The 21,353-nt window shown below is 35.7% G+C and overlaps 1 protein-coding gene and 1 pseudogene across 1 annotated transcript; one reads left to right on the plus strand and one right to left on the minus strand.

Moving 5' to 3' along the window:
* Positions 1-4,896: 4,896 nt before the first annotated feature.
* On the plus strand, positions 4,897-5,866 carry LOC124228366 (olfactory receptor 10AG1-like; annotated as a pseudogene).
* A 9,336-nt stretch (positions 5,867-15,202) lies between these two features.
* Positions 15,203-16,195, minus strand: LOC124229178 (olfactory receptor 5T1-like). Its single transcript, XM_046644260.1, has one exon. It carries the CDS (start codon positions 16,193-16,195, stop codon positions 15,203-15,205), a length of 993 nt encoding a protein of 330 aa, XP_046500216.1.
* Between the last annotated feature and the right edge of the window lie 5,158 nt (positions 16,196-21,353).

Raw genomic sequence — 21,353 nt, forward strand, 5'->3', positions numbered from 1 at the left:
ATAATCAGTCATAAATTTCCCATTGGCACCTGCCAGCTGATAAGCACTGACCCTGAAACCAGTGGGGACAGCAGGAGCACATTATTTAGAGCAAGAAAACAGGAAGCCCTTGTTCTGCCCATCAGTGCCTAATTCTACATCTATGGCAGTGGCGTTGGGGGTGCTTTGTCCCAGCCAGTGGAGGCCAGAGGTCTGGAAGTACCTACCATCTCCAAATACAAGTGGAGTGAAAGAATTGAAAGGGACTCTAACCTCCTGACTAAGAAAAAATGCTGGGGACCAAAGTTGGAAGAAATATTCTCCTCAGAGTTAAGATAAGCAGAGTCTCCAACACGGAAAATTACTCTGTTACAGAAACAGCAAATTGATATGGAAGCAAAACTTAATCAACAGTATTGCAGTAATTTGGGGCTGGAAATATTAAGTTCCTGCTTTAAGTAGTCTTCCCCATAAAGTATATGGAAGAGGGTTAAAATGGAGAAATATTAAATCATTAAATGTTGCAATAAGAAAGAGGGATTTTTAATTTTTTTAAAAAATATATAGATAATACTTATTCTTAATCCTTATTTGTAGCGTTCACTAATGAGCTAAGTTTGTCCATGCAAGGGCTCCCATAGTGTCTTAGAGAAAATGATAATTTGAATAAAGTTATCTTAGTTTCTATAATACAGAATTGCCTTTGTCTTCATAAAATTTACCCCACACCCACAAATGTATATTTCTACAAAGCAAATTAGTATTTCTTAAAGATGAGAAAATAAGTAGAACATGTCCAGATGATGTTAAAAATGCATGATTTGCTGAAAAAGTCTATTCAGAGGAATTATGGAAAATAAAATAAGACACATAAAAATCAATAAATAAGGAATTAGAACATTTTCTTGAGGTAATATCAGATCATTAAGACTGTTTCTTCTTCTAAGACATCCATGCAATCTGACTAGATCTGGGAAATGAAGAGTGTGTGAAATTATATTCCATGAAGATAATAAAGGAAACTCTGGTCTACCATGTAAAAATGTTTTTGGAAAAACACACCAAATTAATTGCAAACAGGAGTACTTAACCAGCAATGTAGATGTAAAGAGGGAAAGGAGCTATTCCCACAGGGAAGAAGTTACTATTTCCTCTGTAAAGGACACTTGCTCTTTAAAAAGCAAATTAGTGGCCAGTGCAGTGGCTTATTGTTTGGGTTCACATGCTCCACTTTGGAAGCCCACCGATCCTGGTTTGGGATGCTTGGCATGGACCTACACCTCACTCATAAAGCCATGCTGTGGCAGTGTGCCACATACAAAGTGGAGGAGGATTGGTAAAGATGTTAGCCCAAGGACAATCTTCCTCAAGCAAAAAGAGGAAGATTGACAACAGGTGTTAGCTCAGGGCCAGTCTTCTTCACAAAAAAAAAGCAAATTAAGTAATTTTTTAAAAATGGTGTAGATTCTAAATCATTTAATATTTGAAAATATAAAACATCATCGAGAAAGAAGTGACTTGAGCAAAATTGAAAAAGTTAAATATTGTCGACGAAAATAATCCATATCCAATCTATAAATGAAAATTTGGGTGAGTTTATTCTGAGCTTAAATCTGAGGATTATAACCCGGGAGAGTCTTTCCACAAAGGAACAGAGCACTCCAAAGAGGTGGGGGGGGGGGTATACAGGGTCGTTATATACCCTCAAAGAGGATGTTTCACATATGATTGGAATGTCCCTTATACAATAGTCGCGAGACTACTCTGTTGGCACAGCGATTGATGGAAATAGCAGGTAGGTCTTCTGTCTTGGTGAACACAGCAGGGTGGCAGTCTGTTGTCTCCAGCTGGGTGGTCACAGGTGAGCTGGGAGGTGAGTGCAGCAATCAGTTCCTAGCCTAAGGAAAAATGTTAATGTCGGGAAGTTGCATCTTTATCTCAAGGGCCTTTGTTCTGGCCATAGGAAATGTCTAAGCAGATATGCAATGCGTGCTCAATAGCCAGTCAGGCCCTTTTGGAGGAAAAAAAAAAAAGGCCGAATTAGGTTTATACCACATGGCTTCCTCATATACTCCTATATATCCTATTGCTTGCCATTTTTATTTGTCAATATGAACTATTGATATGTTGATATTCTGTTTCAATTCAAGATGATTTTTGAAATTTCAGGATGAAGATTCAATAAATAATATAAATTGGAATCTTAAGTATATGTTGGTTGAAAATGCATTCATTATTTAAGACAGCATCTGTATATTTCTGACTTTCTGAATTAAAAAATTAAATTAAATAATATGTTTGAAGTATTTAAAATATATACATTCCTAAGGTCTATTGTTAACAATTATAATAGTGCAAAAATTATTCATTTTAGGAGCTAACATATTAATAAAATATAATCAACAAATGATATATTACATTCAAATTAATTAAACATGTTTTGCTACATTGATAATAAAGTAAATGTTGCCTTTATAAATAAAAGAATTTCTATGAGAAGGACTATCCTTTTATTAGGGACTCTCGTTTTATTGGGGAAAAATGAAGCATTAATATCATCCAAATTGTAATTTCCTGGAAAAAATATGTGGTGCTACTTTTTGGCTCATATGCTGTTATTGTTTATACTGTCCAATCAAATCAGCTTATAAACATGGCAGGATTTGGACACAAAATCTGACTATATTTGCTAAAGTTTTTTAATGCTGATTTTACTTTTCCCTAGAAACATTTAGTTTGTGCTCAAAATAAAGCAATATGCCTGTAGGGGAGCAGAATTTGCCCGCTCAGGATATGTCTCCTTGTATGAAGATTATTTTGGGCTGTTTATTTTTCAAAAACTGCAGACACATGGGAGAAACTTTTAGAACCAAGTAGAAGTTACCCTTTGTAAGAGATATTTACATTTTTAAGGGAAATCTCCATTTGTAAAGGTGTCTGTTTCTCTGTGCTGGGAAGAAGGGGGTGACCTTATCTCTAGAAACTATCATCAATGAGGAAGTCAAGGTCTTAAATCTGCATGATAACTGATGCGGGGTCGGTGAGCCCAGGTGAGCCGAGGAGTGGAAAGAAAGATTTCTTAGACTCTCAAGATCTGGCAGTAGTGCTGTTTTATTTAGAGAATAGTGTGGAATAGCATGGGGACAGGACCCATGGGCAGTCAGAGCTTCTGCTGCCGCCGCTTCTGCTGCCCCCGCTGGCATGGGGACAGGACCCATGGGCAGGCAGAGCTGGTGTGTGGGGACAAGACCCACAGGCAGTCAGAGCTCCTGCTGCTGCCCCTGCTGGCATGGGGACAGGACCCATGGGCAGGCAGAGCTGGTGTGTGGGGACAAGACCTACGGGCAGTCAGAGCTCCTGCTGCTGCCGCATGGGGACAGGACCCATGGGCAGTCAGAGCTGGTGCGTGGGGACAGGACCCACGGGCAGTCAGAGCTCCTGCTGCTGCCGCATGGGGACAGGACCCACGGGCAGTCAGAGCTGGTGCGTGGGGACAGGACCCACGGGCAGTCAGAGCTCCTGCTGCTGCCGCATGGGGACGGGACCCATGGGCAGTCAGAGCTGGTGCGTGGGGACAGGACCCACGGGCAGTCAGAGCTCCTGCTGCTCCCCCAAGTTGAGGGTTAGGGCTAATTTTATAAGGCATGGGTACGTGACTTATTTTTACTGGAAAAAAAGAAAAGATGATGTAAAAAGTCATTAAATGATTTCAGTGCAGATGGGGTCTGGTTATTGTGCGGTCATATAACTTTAGATACAAATCTGGCCATATAGATCGGCATGTAGGTGAGGATGCCCTGGGCTTCGCTCCCTGGGGAGGTCCTAATTCATACCATAAAAAAAAGTCCACTGGGTCGTATAGTTTGGCATGTAGGCCAGGTCACCTTGGGCTTCTCTAGCTGGGGCAGCCTTAATCCACATCAATAACCTTACTCTTGTTAACTGTGCTTTTTCTGATAATCTCCTGTAACTGATTCCCTACACCTCCAACATGCTCCTTTGTCTTTAGCTGAAGATAGTATTTATGGTGAGGATCTTGGCCATTCTGGCAAGTTTCTCAGTTTTCCTGGGTTTCTGCCATGTATACATGTTATAAAGCTTTGTTTTATTTTCTTCTGTTATTCTGTCTCATGTCAATTTAATTCTTGAACCAGCCAGAAGGACCAAGAGGGTAGATGAATTGTCTTCCTCCCCTACAATGCCTAAATATTATTAGGATTAAAATAGCTAAATGCCAGAAGTTGTGTTTTTTAAGCAATAAAATACCTTTTAATCCAAGGAATTAGAATGAGAATTACTGGAACCTCACTACCCTGAAAATTAATGATTTGTCTTTTATTTTCTCATTGTATTTTTAATTAACCTCTCTCACTTCATAGAAAATAACCAATTCTAATAATTTCATGTTTTAATTTAATTCAGAATCATATACAGAGTAAAATATTAGGGGAGAGCCTTGTGCTATATTCTTTATAAAATGAATTATGGGATGTAATGCCAAGGGTAGAAAAGATATGCATGCAAATATTCAGCTGAACACTGTGTTAGGTCTTATAGGCCAGACATTATATTATTGACTAGATTGATAGGGAAAAAAATTCATGGAAGTTGGTCAATTGATAATTGAGTTGGGGTTTTGACTGGAATAGCTCATCTGTGTTCTCCCTTCTCACACTGTGAATGTTACTACTTACAAATGTATGTTCCTTACCCATCACACAAGAGGGGACAAATAAAAACTAGAACGCCAGCCTTATGGCAAGGAAAGCATTTTTGTTTCTGATGTTATCAGCTGGGAGATGAGAGTAAACCCTCAAATTTCTCTCATTTCATCTCATCTCCCTGAAAGTGTCAGAAAGCAATTAAGAAATTATAAAGGCCAAAGCTCATGTCCCAATCCAATTATAAAAGTGGAAAATGCAGCAAAAAAATGTGAGTCCACAGAGAGAAAGTAATTTGACAATTACAGAAACCAACTTCACTATAATGATGAAATTTGTTCTCTTGGGCTTTTCTGATATTCTCAAATTCAACTGGTTTCTTTTTGGGATGTTCTTAGTCATCTATATGATTATCCTATTGGGAAATGGCATCATAATTCTAGCAACAAGAGTAGAGTCTAGTCTTCAGACCCCCATGTATTTTTTCCTTAGCAATTTTTCTTTCCTAGAAATCTGTTTTCTATCTGTCACAATTCCCAGAATGCTCATGGACTTTTGTAACCAGAAAGGAGCTATTTCTATTTTTGCCTGTGCTACGCAAATGTTCTCCTTCCTTGTGCTGGGAATCACCATGTGTTTCCTTTTGGCCATGATGGCCTATGACCACTATGTGGCCATTTGTAACCCTTTGGACTATCCTCTAGTCATGAACTACAAGGTCTGTGTCTAGCTGGTGGGTGCCTCCTGGGTCAGTGGAATTCCAGTGCAGGTAGGGACAACATGCCAGATTTTCTCTCTAGCCTTTTGTAGTTCCAATCAAATCAACCACTTCTTCTGTGACATCCCACCATTACTGAAGCTGGTTTGTGGAGACATCTTTGTGAATGAGCTGGTGACCTACATATTTGCTGTATTGCTTGTCTCCATTCCTTTTATGTTGATACTTGGGTGCTATAGTAGAATTATCTCTACTAACTTGAAATTGCCATCAAGCACAGGACAGACCAAAACATTTTCAACCTGCTCTTCCCACCTCATTATTCTGTGGGTCAGGCACTATCACCTATTTAAAACCTAAATCCAATCACTGTGAAGAAACAGACAGACTGCTTTCTGTTTTCCATGCTGTTTTGATCCCTATGTTCAATCCTATGATATACGCTCTGTGGAACAAAGATGTCAAAGAGGCATTGAGAAAATTTCTTCTCAGATTTTCAGCATTGTGAGACATTTGAACTAATAAGTTACTGTTTTATATATTTAACTTGCATGCAGATTTAACTGAAATCTACTTTTCACTATGGTCCTAAATTTTTAAATAAGTTAGTGATGTAATTTCGTTTAGTAGGCCTTTATTTTCTGAGTTCTCAGAAACAATTGTGTTCATTTACTTAGCAGTTTTACTTTTAAAGATAAGTTTCCTCTTCACTGTAGACTAATAAATAGAGATGATGCAATATATAGTATGTTTTTATAATTGAAATCATATTTTTTATTCTTTTGATGATGGCTTTCTAGATATTATCTTCACATACTCTGTTAAAGAAACAAAAGGTCCTTAAAATATATATGCGTCCTGAAAGCAAACCTTTTAAGATTTTTATACCACCCAGAACATAATAGGTATCTTAGGTCATGTGTTAACTTGTTGGCCCTTGGTCAAGAATTCTACTAAGGCCCAGTGGCAGGCCAAGAGCTTGCTCTCAAGTAAAAGACTATTTATTCACAGAGAACGACAGGGCCATAGATATTTACTTATAGAGACCTGTCAAATGCTCTAAACAGCATCCCTATCTGCCACTGATACCTCAGGTATCATTGGATGTACTGGAACAAATGGCTCACGTGACAGGATAGCTTATACAGTTGCCTGGAGCTGTTGAAGAGTCTTCTCTTGTTCTGGACCCCACTCAAAACTAGAAGCTTTGGATCACTTGGCAAAGAGACCAGAGTAACACACCTAAATAAGGAATATGTTGCCTCCAAAATCTAAACAGGCCCACTAGGTATTGTGCCTCTTTCTTTTTTCTAGTAGATACTAGATGCAGAAGCTTATTTTCACTTCACTTTAGAAGATATATCTCAACATATCCCACATCAATGGACCTCTGGAAATTTCACTGAGATAGAAGGCCCTTGGAATTTAGTTGGATTTATTTTCCACCCTATGGTGGAGAAATATCATACCAACAACTAGAGTTGTTGCTATCTCTTTCTCACTATGTCCAATCAGCATGATGTCATCTATGTTATGGACAAGTATTAATCTTTTGTGGAAAGGAAAGGATCAAGAACTCTGCAAACTAAATTATGACACACAGTTAGAGAGTTATACACCCCCAAGGGGAGAGAGTGAAGGTGTATTCCTGGCCTTACCAGCTGAAAGCAAACTGCTTCTTGTGAGCCTTATGGGCAAGTTTGGAGATACAGATCAGTAGCTGCATAACAGGTACCAGGGCATGTGTTAGTTTGCTCAAGCAGTGAAACCACACCTGGAACATCAGGTGCAATTGAAGTCACCCCTAGGTTAAGTTTACAATAATCCACTGTCATTCTTTAACATCCATCTTCTGCACAAGTCAAATAGAAGAGTTGAATGTTAACATGGTTGGAATCATCACCTCTGTATCTGTTAAGTCCTTTTTGGTGGCACTAATCTCTGTAAGCTCTCCAGGAATGAGGTACTGCTTTTGATTTGCTATTTTTCTAAGTAAAGTAAGTTCTAATGGCTTCTATTTATACTTTCTCACCATAATAGCCCCAACTCCACAGGTCAGGGAACCAATCTAGGGATTCTGCCAACTGCTAAGTATATCTATTCAAATTATGCATTCTGGAACTAGAAGACTAACCACAGGATGGGTTTGGGGACACACGGGGCTCACTATGAGATGGACCTAAGCTAAAACTTTATTGAGCATTTGACCTCAATAAGGCTCTACTCTGACTAGAGGGCCACAGTGACATTTTGTGTCTCATGGAATTAGTGTCAGTTCACATCGTCCAGTAGTCTGGGAAAACTATGATCATTTCCTTTTCTCCTGTGCAGTTACCGTGGTATAAGTCCATTAGTCCCTTCAGGGAAGGCTGGGAGAAAGATTAACAGCATAAACTTTGGGTAGTGTTCTGGGTCCTTCCTTAAGGGGACCCAAGTCCCTTTCATTCAAGGAGTTCTGGGTCTGTAAACTCTCTCAAGTCTGGGAATTGACTGAGGGGCTGTGACTATCTTAATGATTTTAATTAGACTTTGGTTCACTTGATCTGAATCCTTTTTGCTTATACAGATCAAGTAAGAATTTAATGGACTTCCTATCTATTTCGCTTCTAGGAAAGCCATGATTAGCTAGTCAACACTAGAGGTCTGTGTAAAACATTAGACTATTCTGATTGCTGCTTTGATTCTGCTGTCCGTTACCACAATTGTGCCCACCTTGCCTTTGGTGATCGAATGCTACCAGTTGGCCCCTGACACCCCAGGATCAATTATTACCATTGCATTTATATTTCCCTATCCAGTGGCTACAGTTCTCATTGTAAGTTTTGGCCCATAGAGAAGACAAAAGAGGGAGTTCTTCTGGAATGCGGGATCTTCCCTGACAAATTTATTTCTTACATTGCTGGCAAAAGTTATGTCTTCTGGATCCTCTCAGTGTGGGTGAGTAGGTCTTAAATGACAGATCTACTCTAAACATCTAATCTTCTAAGACTTTGAATCCCTTTCCTTTCAATAAATCAAGTCAGACTGGTATTACCAACTTGCTCACTATGGGCCACCGTTTGCTCAGTGGTTCAGCTAACTATTCAAACAAACTCTTAGAGTCCTTTCTAACTCCCTAATCTGCCAAATGAAATGCAGAATCTCTGCTTAGTAGACCCATATTAATAAATTTGGCCTGATCCAACGTTATGTTTCTTCCATCATTATCCCACACCCTTTATCTACACATATTCTCCAAATTTCTGTCTGTATAAAGTAGAAAATTCAAGTACTTTTAGAATGTAGTGTACCTCCTCTTGGGTCACATTTCATACCTCACCTTTAGGGGCCTGTTGTGACTTGTGTATAATTATAGATCTAGATGCAAGGAGGGATGTTGGAGATGGGTCCAGATGAGAATTAGCATTATACTGCATGATAACTGCCCCAGGAGAAGCTATAACATTTTCCTTAGGCAATGTAAGATTAATCTGCTCAGATGAGAATGGTAAAGATACTTCTAATGGCCAAATAGAACCGTCAAAATTTAAGAGATCAATATCAACAGCTGTATTAGGGTCTTGTTGCAAGTTCATATTCCAATTTTCAGAATCTCATTTTTTCCCCCAACTAATGCCCTCACTTTAGCAGTAGACACTCTGCAAGGCTTAATAATTTTGGGTTGTGTTTCCAGCAATCTCAGCTCTGTACCTACAGGAGATAGGGGCAGACATAGAAACTTTAAAGTCATTTATGTGGCTCTCATGTTGGGAATTTGAAATTCTGAGCCTATGCTTTTCTTACCCCTCTTTGTCCAATGATATTAGGAACAACAAGCCAATCTTGTTATACTTGTTAGTTTTATAAAAATGTTTGAAAGTATAACTTAGTTGATCATCCAGACACTTGCTTCTCATAAACATTTTATTAGGAGTATACAATGGTAATATTTTGAATATCTCTATTGTCAGATCATACCACAGACTAACAGTATTCTCTTTACTGCTGGAAATAAAGTCATTAAGGTCTTTAAGTGACACTAATGCTTAGATAGCTAATTCCAGAAACTTCAGAACCAATAAGGAAAATTCGTCTTTAAAATTTTGATTCTCCAGAACCATTCTCAATACCAAAGTTTGCATCAGGCAGGGTTCTCCAGAGAAACAGAACCAATAAGTTATACACACACACATATATATATATATATATAAAAAGAGAGGGAGTGAGATTTATTATAAAGAATTTCCTTACAGAATTATGGAGGATGACAAACTCAAAATTTATAGGATGAGCTTGAAGGCTAGAGACCCAGGAGAGACAATGTTTCAGTTGGAGTCCAAAGCACTCTTCTGTAGAACCAGGAAGAGCTGATGTTACAGATGATGCCTGAAGTCAGTACCCTGGAAATTTCTCTCTTGCACAGGGGAGGCTGGTCCTTGTTTTATTCAGGCCTTCAGTTTATTGGATAAGGGTCACTCACATTGTGGAGGGCAATCTATTTCACACAAAGTATACCAATTTAAATTTTAATCTCGTCAAAAACACCATCACAGAAACACTCATAATAATAATGGACCAAATATTTGAGTACTCTATAGCCCACCCAATTTGACTTAAAAATTAACCATCACAGATGAAAGCGAAAAGCAAACCAACCAACAAAGAAAATGTGCTACACTCTTCAGAATCATTGATTTAAAAAAGCAAAGTAGAAACATATTAAGGAATTCAGGAAGAAATATGTATCATATACTGAAGGAATAACATCAATATTACTGCAGAGACCAGAAGAAATGAGACACACCAGGAGATCACGGAGGGATGTATTTAAAGTAGTGAAAAATAATAACTGTCACTTCAGAATTTCATACCCACTGAAATCTTTGAAATATCTTTCCAATATATAGGTAAAGACTTTGCAAGGAAAATAAAAATGCACAAACTCACACAAACACAGACGTGCAAGTGAACACTCACAGGCACACAAAATGAAATAATATAGCCAGCTAGCTCGTGCTTCAGCAATTTTCTATGCAGAAGGAGTAGAACAGAAGAAAACATGGGCCTAGACAAAGAAATAAAAAACATCAAAAACGTAAGAATGAAGGTAAATATAAAAATGATTGAGTTTGTAATTTTATTTGCTTCAAAAAATAAGTGACTGAAGCAAAACTATGCTGGTGAATTGTAAATTTAATACAGAAAAGTAAAATTTATGACAAAATAGAAGAAACATGGCTAATTTTGATTTGCCAGTGATTTGTTGAGAATTTTTACATCTGTATTCATAAGAGTTAACAGGTCATTTACCATTTTTTTCCCCTACACAAGTGTCTTTGTCTGGTTTTGGCATCAGCATCACAGAATGAGTTGATAAGTGTTTCCACTTCTGCTATTTCCAGAAGAAGTTATGAAATGAAAGATTGGTAGTGATTGTTCTTTAAATGGTGGAATTCAGCAGTGAAATCATCTACGCCTGGGCCCACTCCTCAGTCTCCTCAGTACCCACCCAAGATAATTGAAAGCATATGTTCACTTAAACACTTGTACAAAAAAGATCATAAGCGTTATGATTAACAGCCAAAGAGTGAAAACAACCCAAGTGTCCATCAACTGATGAATGGATAAACAAAAAAGATATAACCCCACAAAGGAATACTGTTGGGCAATAAAAGGAAGTCACATAATCATGGATATTACAACATGGAAGAACCTCAAAACCATATTTCTGGAGCTGACCCTGTGGCAGAGTGGTTAAGTTCATGCACTCTACTTCAGAGGCCCAGGGTTTCACCGGTTCGGGTCCTGGGCGTGGACATGGCACTGCTCATCAGGTCATGTTGAGGCCACATGTCACAACTAGAAGGACTCACAAGTAAATAAAATATACAACTATACTCTGTGGGGATTTGGGGAGAAAAAGCAGAAAAGAAAAAGATTGCCAACATTGTTAGCTCAGGTGCCTATCTTAAAAAAAAACAAAAAAGACCAAGCTATTAAAAAAATATATATATTTCTAAGTTAAGTAAATTAGATGTGAAAGACCACACAATGTATGATATGATTATGTTAAATGTCCAGAATAGGCAAACATATAGAGACAGAAAGTGTGTTAGTGGTTCCTACATTTGGGGGTGTATAAGAATGCAGAATGAATGACTGCTAGCCAGTGCAAGCTCTCATTTTGGAGTGATGAAAATGAACAACGCTTTAAACATACCAAAAATTATATCTTAATACTTAGATGTCTCTAAAAATCAGTTGCATTTGATAAGGAAAATATAAGATCATGTGAAACAAACAAACAAACACAAAGTGGATAGAACCCATAAAAACACAACAGTAAGAGAAACAGACGATAGGAGGAATAATATATAGACAAAGAAAATAGAACATGCATATGAATTGATCCTACAAACAAGAAAATTTAGCCAAAGCAACAGCAGAAATATCACAAGCTATGATTAAGACTTTTTCTGAATTGAAAGAAGATTTGAAACTTCCTATTGAAAGAGTAAATTATGTTCTATGTCAGCAAAGAATGATCAGTACTAAATTATATATATTAAAGTCAGTATTTCCTGTACAGAATCCAGATCAAAAAACTCTGCTGCTTTTAAGGACTAGGAAGCTAAGTTGATCATATATCTTTCAAAAGCCATACTTCGTGCCCACATAAAATGGAATCAAGAAAGCTAAAAAAAAACAACGAAAATGAATATAAGATTAAAGGCAGCAAAACCAAAATTTAACTGTTAATTACTAATGTCAATATTTCTGATAGTGGGAAACCAAGAGGCTGTATCTAAAAAAGAACAATGAGGATAATAGAAATGTGATTTTTAAATGTATTTTTATGTGTATGTATGACTGTGTATACATGCTTATATACACCTCTGTGTGTGTATGACACATTTTAATATGCACATTATGACAAAGCTAAGAGTAAATATATATTTAGCAATAATTAAAAATGCACCTAACATCCCTTAAAAAGGAAGACATTCCGTACAGTTCTTTAAATCCAAATATATTGTGAAATGTTTCAGAAAGGTAAAAATAAAATCTCAAGCAAAGACATAATTACGTAATACTCATGAAAAGAAAGCATTGGCTCTAATGTTAATATCAAGAAATACAGAATGTAGGAAATAGCATCAAAATACATTAAAAATGGATATGTTGTAATGATAGACTGTAATTCACAATGAAGACTTGGCATTGAGTGCTATTTATGCAAAAAATATTGTCACAACAAATATCTTAAATCAGGAAATTTCTCACGTGGGACATGCAAAGACAGACATGGAAGTATTTTAACATTAGGAAAACCTAATACACCTCTATTATATAGTTTTAGTCAACAAAACATTAATGACGACGTAACAGAATTACTACGAGGAAAGAAGATTGTTTTTATAGAAAAGTATGTATTAAATGCTGATCATAAGAAAAACGGATTCTCTTTCTTTTCAAGAATATGTTGCAACATTTGGGGAAAATGACAATATTTGCAAAAGATAAGGTCTAAATACAGAAAATAACATAAATTGCATTCTGTTTTGAAATAATTTTTTTTACAAAAAGTTCTCAAATTAGTCCATATAGCCATTGAAAAATAATTAAACCACTCCTAATCCATAGAGAAATAAGGAAAAAGTGAGAAATATCGATAATGAATGTGTGAGAGAGTAAAATGTGTGGGATGCCACTGACATGGTGTCACTGGGAAATCCACGTAAAAATCCTAAAGTTAGAAAAAAATAGCAAAATAGACCAATGGAAAGATAAGGAAAAATTTAAAAAGGAAAATCAACCAGGAATTCTAAAACATCCCAAGTATCTAAATGCAAAATGCTATCTCTGTTTCACCTACATCTCTAAGGTGAATTAAATAAACTGTTTTTGACAGTACACTATGTAAATTATTCACTCATTAAGGGAATATTTATTGAGCAGTAATATGTGTCAGACATGGTCCAGATTAAGGAAAATAGATTAGACAATTAATTAAATATAAATTAAATGCATACTATGTAAAATAATGATAAGCACAATGGGAAAATTTAAGGAAGATGGAATATGAGGAGATACAACGAGGATGAATTGCGATTATAATTAGTCAATGAGACTATAATTAGTCAATGAGATCCTTACTAACAAGAGACGTTTAAAGGAAACAATCATGGGAATAGCAGTGTGCAGAGAGTTCCAAACATGAGGAATGAAATGCAGAAATATTGTGGGGGGAATTTAATGTGGTAAGAGATACTTTGTATATGTAATGCTGAGGTGTTATTTAAACTTAATAATCCCATTTTAGGGAAGTATACTAAAGTTGCACTCTGTTTTCTGGGAGACTGTTCTGTTGATACTACATGGGTTTTTACAAAATATAAGAACAATAATAACAATGATGGTGAAAGAAAGTAAGGAAGAAAAGGACAGTACCACTTATAATAAACTTTAAAAAGACACTTCTTGCAATGCAAATAGGGTCTGTTGGAAACACTGCTGAACATGTGCATAGCAAAGACTCTCTTTTGTACCTTTTTCTTGGGTCTGGACTACGAGGGGTAGGTGGCATCTTCAAAGGCATCACAGAGGGGTAGGTGTCAAAAAAAAAAACAGAACCCAAGTTGAGTCAGGATCAGTCCTGTAGGAAAAGTCAATCTGCCAGCCAGTTGCACCTTATTCTCTGATGTGCTTGTCTTTTGTTTTCTTGATAAGTATAATCTTGCTAAATGCTAATGCTTAGTCTCTTATTCTACGAGGAAATAAAGAATGGGTCTAATGTTCATGCTGTGCATGAAATAATGAAATAATAAAAGGGGAAGAAATGCACACTCACAAACAACAAGGTAATGGACACCAGGAATTTAAACACATTCTCTGTTGTCCTTGAACCACAGGCTGGGGCTAGATTGCTGCCAATGCATAGATCTGAGGATGGAGCCCAGTGCTTTGAACTGGAATCAGATGCCAATGACCCCATAGAGAGTGGATTGGGATTATGTGAACTGTGGTTTTGGTATCGCGTAGGTGGTATTTGCTCAAGGTAGGCAGATGTAAAGTTATATATGATTGCATCTATGGGAGCATGTCCAATTTCAGTTACATGGAGATGAAAGATAATACCTATAATTTCATGTAAAGGTTAAATACATATACACCTGTGTGTGTGTGTAAATAAACCAGTATTTGTATGTTGGAATCTTAACCCCTAGTACCTCAGAATGTAACTGTACTTGAAGACCGAGTCTTTGAGGAGGTAATTATCTTAAAATTAGTGATTTACAGTGGGCCTTAATCCAATATGACTGTTGACCTTATAAAGAGGAGGACATCAGGATATGAACATTCAGAGAGAAAGGATCATGTGAAGACATAAGGAGAAGATGGTCATGTGAAAGGCAGAGAGAGAGAGGATTTGGAAGAAATCAACCCAGTGAACACCTTGATCTAAAAGTCTAGCATCCAGAAGAGTGAGAAAATAAATTTCTGTTCTTTTAGCAATCTAATCTTTGGTATTCTGTTATGGCAGCCCCAGCAAAATAGTACAACGTGCATCAGCATCTATAGGTAAATATGTGTGAACATACATTTGAGTGTATGTGGGGGACACATATATATATACATGTATATATATGTATATACAAACTTAGAAGCAAATGAATGGCAGTTTTCTGCATGTGTAAAGACTGCATAGATATAGGGTTGATTATGATCTTTATTTAAAAATGTCTGAGAAAAACAGAAATGAACTACAAAACTTAAAAAAAAACACCCAACACTGTAATCATGACTTTTTGATATGGAGACAATGAACAATGAACATTAATCTTAATTGGTATCAATTTAATGTTTACTGTGAAGAGTATATTTTATTGGTAAACCAGTGTTTTCCAAACACTCTTTTTACTGCCTCTTTTACATCTTTGTTCCTTAAACTGTAGATGATGGGATTCAGCATGGGAATGGCAATGCTGTAAAAAACTGACGCTATCATGTCCCGGTCCAAAGAGTAGCTGGAACTTGGTCTCACATACATGGAAAAGATCGTTCCATAATAAAGTGACACTCCTGTTAGGTGAGAGCCATATGTAGAAAAGACTTTTCGTCTCCCTTCAGCAGAATGCATCCTCAGAATGGCCAACAGAATGAAACCATAGGAGACCAGGACAATCAGGATAGTGACTATCTCAATAATGCCCGTAAAGTAGAAGACTAGGTGATAGTTTTTGGTCGTGTCAGAACAAGAAATGGCGAGGACAGGAGGGATGTCACAAAAAAAATGTCTAATTTCATTAGATGCGCAGAAAGACAGGGTAAATGCAGCCCCCGTGTGCACTGAAGCGTTCAAAATTCCACAAAGATAGGAGACAATCATGAGTGGCCCATAGACCCTGGGTGACATGTTAACTGAATACAGCAGAGGGTTGTAGATTGCTACATAGCGATCATATGCCATTGCAGCCAGGAGACAGCATTCTGTGGTCCCAAAAGTAACATAGAAAAACATCTGTGCTGCACATCCAAGAAATGAAATAGTTTTATTCTCTGACAGGAAATTGATCAACATTTTCGGGGTGACAACTGAAGAATAGCAGGCATCCAAGAATGATAACACACTCAGAAAATAGTACATAGGGTTGTGGAGTCGGGAATCCCCAATGACCAATACAACCAGTCCCAAATTTCCTATCAGAGTGAAAAGATAGATTGCTAGAAATAGGAAAAATAGGAAGAGTTGTACCTCAAAATCACCTATGAAGCCCAACAACACAAACACGGTAACTTCACTCACATTCTTCACTTGGATCGTGTATAAATCTACATATAATGGCAACCCTGGCATTCCGATTTTTATTTGTATGTCCTAAATGAAATATTTTTGGAAATATAACCCACCCAATTATATCCTTATGTTTCCTTCCGAGAAGGGCATATTGGAATCCTTGGCAGTGAAGGAATAGGCAGTGATGAATTAGTTGGGCCCAAGTGGGTGTGTTACACTGTATAAAGTAAAGAAATTATTCCATTCAGTTGTTTTGTAAATCTGTCATGTTAAAAAAAGACAATTTACTTGGTTTAAAATTTAATTTATTTTCTGATTAATTTCCTCCCTCCTGTCTTCATATTACATATCTTAAAATTCATAAAGAAAAATGAGTATACAAATTTTCAAGTCCAAAATTATTATTATAGAAAGTACTACACATATGAGTACTAATCCTAAATTCTCTACAGCGTGCATGAAATGCCTTTCCTTACTGTTTACAATTGTTAAATGGGAGCAAATACACTTACTTCATAAGATTGTGTTGTGATAAATTATAAACTCAATGTGAAAATTATTTAAATCTTAAAATAGTCCCAAAGGGATAGAAAATAAAATAAATTAGACTTACTTTTCCACTTGTTGTAGGAAGCAGCTTTTCTCAGCCAAAGCATTTGATATCTTTTCTATTTTCCCATTTCATTAGGGCTTCTATATCAGTGGGGAACAGAACAATAGATGTTATTCTGGAGGTAGATGCAACTTGTTTGCAAACAAAAGTAGAACATTGTTCTTTTGTTTTTCAGTTTTATTTCTTTGAAACACATAACACTAAGTTGTCATATTTTTCCTCCAAAATTTATTATACTATTAATATTTTTCAAATTTTAACCAAATACCAATATAAAATTATTCTCTTTATATATACTCCTTATCTGTGCAAAGTCCTTGGGTGTATTTTCAGGACATATTTCTGTCAAAATCATTCATGGCCATTCTTATAATATATTATTGTTTTTTAAGTTTTCTAAAATTCCTATAAAATAAATAGCACCTAATACTAGATAACATATTGTTTATAGAAGCTATTGCTAACAGAATAAAATCATCATATTTAAACCATAATATTGTATTTTATTTCTAGAATATTTCTTTATGCCGTCAGGCTGTTTCTCTTTAAGTAGAGTATAAAGAAATGAAAATGCATAATAAAAAAAGGTTAAAGAGTCACCTGTATCTGGACTGAAAGCCTCCATCACTGAAATATAGTTAAATATTGTGTCTCTTACATTTAGGAGCAAGATTTCAGCATGGTGACTTATGTGTTTCCTTCATCTTGTCATAGAACAAAATGTATTAAAAGGAGTGTAAAATCTTCCATGCACAGGATCTACACATGATTTATATTCCTAACATGAAACACACCACGTTGTTGTCATATTGAGATGACCATAAAGCAAGAAGAGAATAAGCAAACTATCATTATAAGGAAAGTAAGGCTGCATGTCTCAATTTCCCAGGAGGTCCTCCCAGTTTTATGTGACATTTTCATAACACACATAAAAATAGCTTTTTTAAGACTGGGATTATGAACAAAGACACTCATTTAATCCTTACAGAATTCTAGAGTAAAAAAATGTAGTTAAGCTAAATATTAGAATCTACGTTAATTCATATAACTCATTATTCATGGTAACTCACACACCTGACTGAATTATAATAAATTCTAGTTTAGTTTGAATGGTTATATTAATAAAATAACTTATAAATCTTCAATTAATAACATAAAAATATTGATGTATAGTTTAGGTATAACAAAAAATACATTTATGTTTACGGATTTCCTCATTTTCTCTCTTTATTCCCCCATCTCTCCCTCTCTCTCTTTGTCTATCTGTCCCTCTCTCTCTCTTTCAAAAATATATGGATTACATACAAAAATATTTATTAAATTGAGTCAGGCACCGAACAAAAACTGGGCAGACAGGAAGAAGGACAGCAAAAACACATAACATTATGCAAGCAAATTATAAAAGCGGCACCGATAGGTGGTCTACTAAAGGAATCCACTATAAAATACATGTTAACAGACGTACACAGGGAAATTTCAGCTACATTACTATTCAAACCTTAACTTATGTGCTCAAGACCAGACAATTGGGAAAGATTTCATTTTGACACTAAAACCCTGCAATAAATTCTCCGATTTAGCACCTATTGACAGGTGCTTGGAAAAGCAACTTTGTTCTTCCAAACCAAGCAATAACTAAGATCACCCAAATTTTCAAACATATCTTGGACACTACATATACATGGTGTGATTTCAGAGTGCTTATTTATGAGATGCATTGAAATATGTTTTACTAAATTAAAGTGTTGGTTCTATGTGAAGAGTGTATATAAATGAAATAACACATTCAAACTTTAACTACAAGAAAACAAATAGGGAGCTGAAAATCAATTTTTCATCTAAGCATAGAGCAGTGAACTGGCTCCAAACAGAAGCTAAGTATTTCTTAAGTTAGCCGTAGATATACTTGTTATATAGCACTTAATATATATTAAAATACAATTATCATAATATTAAGCCCAGTGAATCTCAATATTAAATGTTATCAGGTACTTTAAAAATGCATCTCTGTTATAATGTTCTGACTTTGGGTATGTCAGTGAAATAATAGTATGTTTTTGTAAGTTCCCCTGATAATTTGGTCCATAGTAAATTTTTCATAACCCTTGATGTCTCTGATCTTATCTGTAGGGCAAGAAGGTGGTTTATGAATGGAGACATATTTTATTTCCAATCCAATTATCCACTTCATTGTTAGAAATTGAGGAAGGGTAGAAAAAAAGTGTGAACTTTATTTACTTCATCTAAGGTGTTCTTCAAACCGGCATTTCTGTCAACTAATATTTTAGGAAATTGGAACTGATTCTGTTTACATTTAGCTGTTTTCACTTTAAGAGACAGAGGCTAGAAAGACCAAAATATAGATCCCAAATTTTTAACAAAACATGTTCATTCTTGGAAACTCAAGTCAGTTCCTCAACCCTGATGAGAACAGTACTACAGGCACTAAGCTTGAGAAGAATGAAAGCTAAAAGAGCAGCTACTGCATATTGTTAAGTGGCTACTAGAGGGTAGACATTCTGTGTACATTATCTCGTGGAATCTACACAGCAACCTGCAAGCTAAATCATTCAATGTCCATTTGTAGCTGAGAAAACCAAGGACAAGCAAGACCTTTAGGTTGACTAACTTCACACAATAAATCTTTAGTAGAGCCAGGATTCAACGCAGGGTTTCTCTGTTGCCACATTAGTCTATTTCTGCTTGATCATACTGCAGACTCATCATGACATACCACAATTCTGGAACTGTTATCGCCTAGAAATAATGCAAAAAACATTCTCCAGTATTTGAATTATTTTATAAAGTATCATCTTAAGTACCACGATATTAAAACAAAACAAAATAAAAACTTGAAGTAGTTTGTGGATCAATTAGGTAAATAATAAAATACATTTAAAATTCATTTATATCTTTCAATGAGAAAAAAAATTATGATCCCTCAATGGCATATACCCAATGGCTTGTTGATAGATAATTTTCTCCCCATTTAATATTTTTTTGTAAATTTTCAATATAGTCATTCATTTCTACTACCCTTTTTCTGACTATAATCTTCCATCAAAAAAATTAAAGGAAATTTCTAATTTAGAGCTCTATTGACCTAAATATTTTGGGAGTCTTTCCTTTTTGCTCTTTTATGTTCCCTGGAGTTCCCTGATTCAATTTTAATTCAATCCTGAGCTAACTAGAAATGTTTATCTCAGATTCCAATATTAAAACTTAGAATATTATTTATATTCAAAGTCATAGCTTTTAAAATATTTTTTAACTGATAAAAATAATTCCCTCTTACCTGTGGAAATGAACTGCTCACTCAGTTAAGGTGTGCTATGAATCTTAAGCATTTGGACTCTTCTAGAGGTTCTCAAGCTCTTCTTGAAGTTCACCGGGATGCTCCAAAGAGGAAATACACTAATTGTCTTCTGGGACAGAAAAGTAACAAGATGATTTCATTTCTTTTCCCATGGTAAACAAGTGACTGGTTCTGGAGCCATGAACTACATAATAAAAAACATTTACATGAATGCACTTTGGCCTCTGGTATGTAATGAACCCTCAGTGGAAAAGGAATATTCACAGGACTGGAAAAGACATCTAATGATACACGTCATAGTCCTAGCTCTGATACTAAATAGCCATGTGTCATTAGATTTATAACTTAAATTCTCTGAAATCCAGTCTCCTCTTGCTGGGAAAATAAACTGTTTACTTCTCTCAAAATCCTGTAAATATGTACATAATGAAATAGTATGAAAGCATAACCTATGACAGAATTCACAATCATTTAAGAAAGATTACTATAACATTTAAAGTACCACACTTCTAAGTGTTATAAAAGATACAACTAAGCTCATTGAGAGCATAATAGAGGAGATAAGATATGAATATATGAATAGGAAATATTGACAAGGTGAAGAAATAATATACAGATAACTGTAAAATTCAATGTAAAAGAACATTGGATATTAGCAATCTGGAGAAGATAAAAGTCAGGCTTTTCGAGTCATAGAGTGTTATCTTTTCTTGGGGATTCCACATACTAATCTATAGATTGGTATCAGGCAATGTACTTAAAGAATTTTTTAAAAAATTGTGAAAAATACATAGATGCCTGAGCCCTAAATGAAGAGATTCTAAATTAGTAGTTAGGGAATATTGGTCATGGAATATGAACAGTAAGAAAAATATAAAAAGGAAGAAGAAAGAACAAAAGGAAGGAAGAAAAGAAGGGAGGGAGGGAGGAAGGAAAGAAAGAAAAACATTCGTAGATAGCCCAATTGTGGAAAAAAGTATACAGCAATTAAATGCAATCTCAAATGATCTGTATATTCAAAGTAACCTTAATTAAAATTAAAGCATTTTTTCAGAAATTGATAAGGTTATTCTACAATTTCTATGAAAAGGCAAAAGGACTAAGGTAGTCAAAATAGTTATGAAAAAGAAGGATAATGTTGAAGGACACATATAATTTTATTTCAAGATTGGCCACCAACCTATAATAATCAAGAGAGTATAGCATTGATGAAAAGGTAGCCATCTAAACTTATGGAACAGAATACAGTTTTTAGAAATAAATTGACACAATATATGCAATGGATTTTT

Source organism: Equus quagga, chromosome 17 (assembly GCF_021613505.1).
Source record: "Equus quagga isolate Etosha38 chromosome 17, UCLA_HA_Equagga_1.0, whole genome shotgun sequence".
In the NCBI taxonomy this organism is placed as follows: Eukaryota; Metazoa; Chordata; class Mammalia; order Perissodactyla; family Equidae; genus Equus; species Equus quagga.

What these genes read in the sequence shown, in the direction of transcription:
- LOC124229178 (XM_046644260.1), bottom strand. Translation starts at nt 16,195, where the DNA reads ATGCCAGGGTTGCCATTATATGTAGATTTATACACGATCCAAGTGAAG.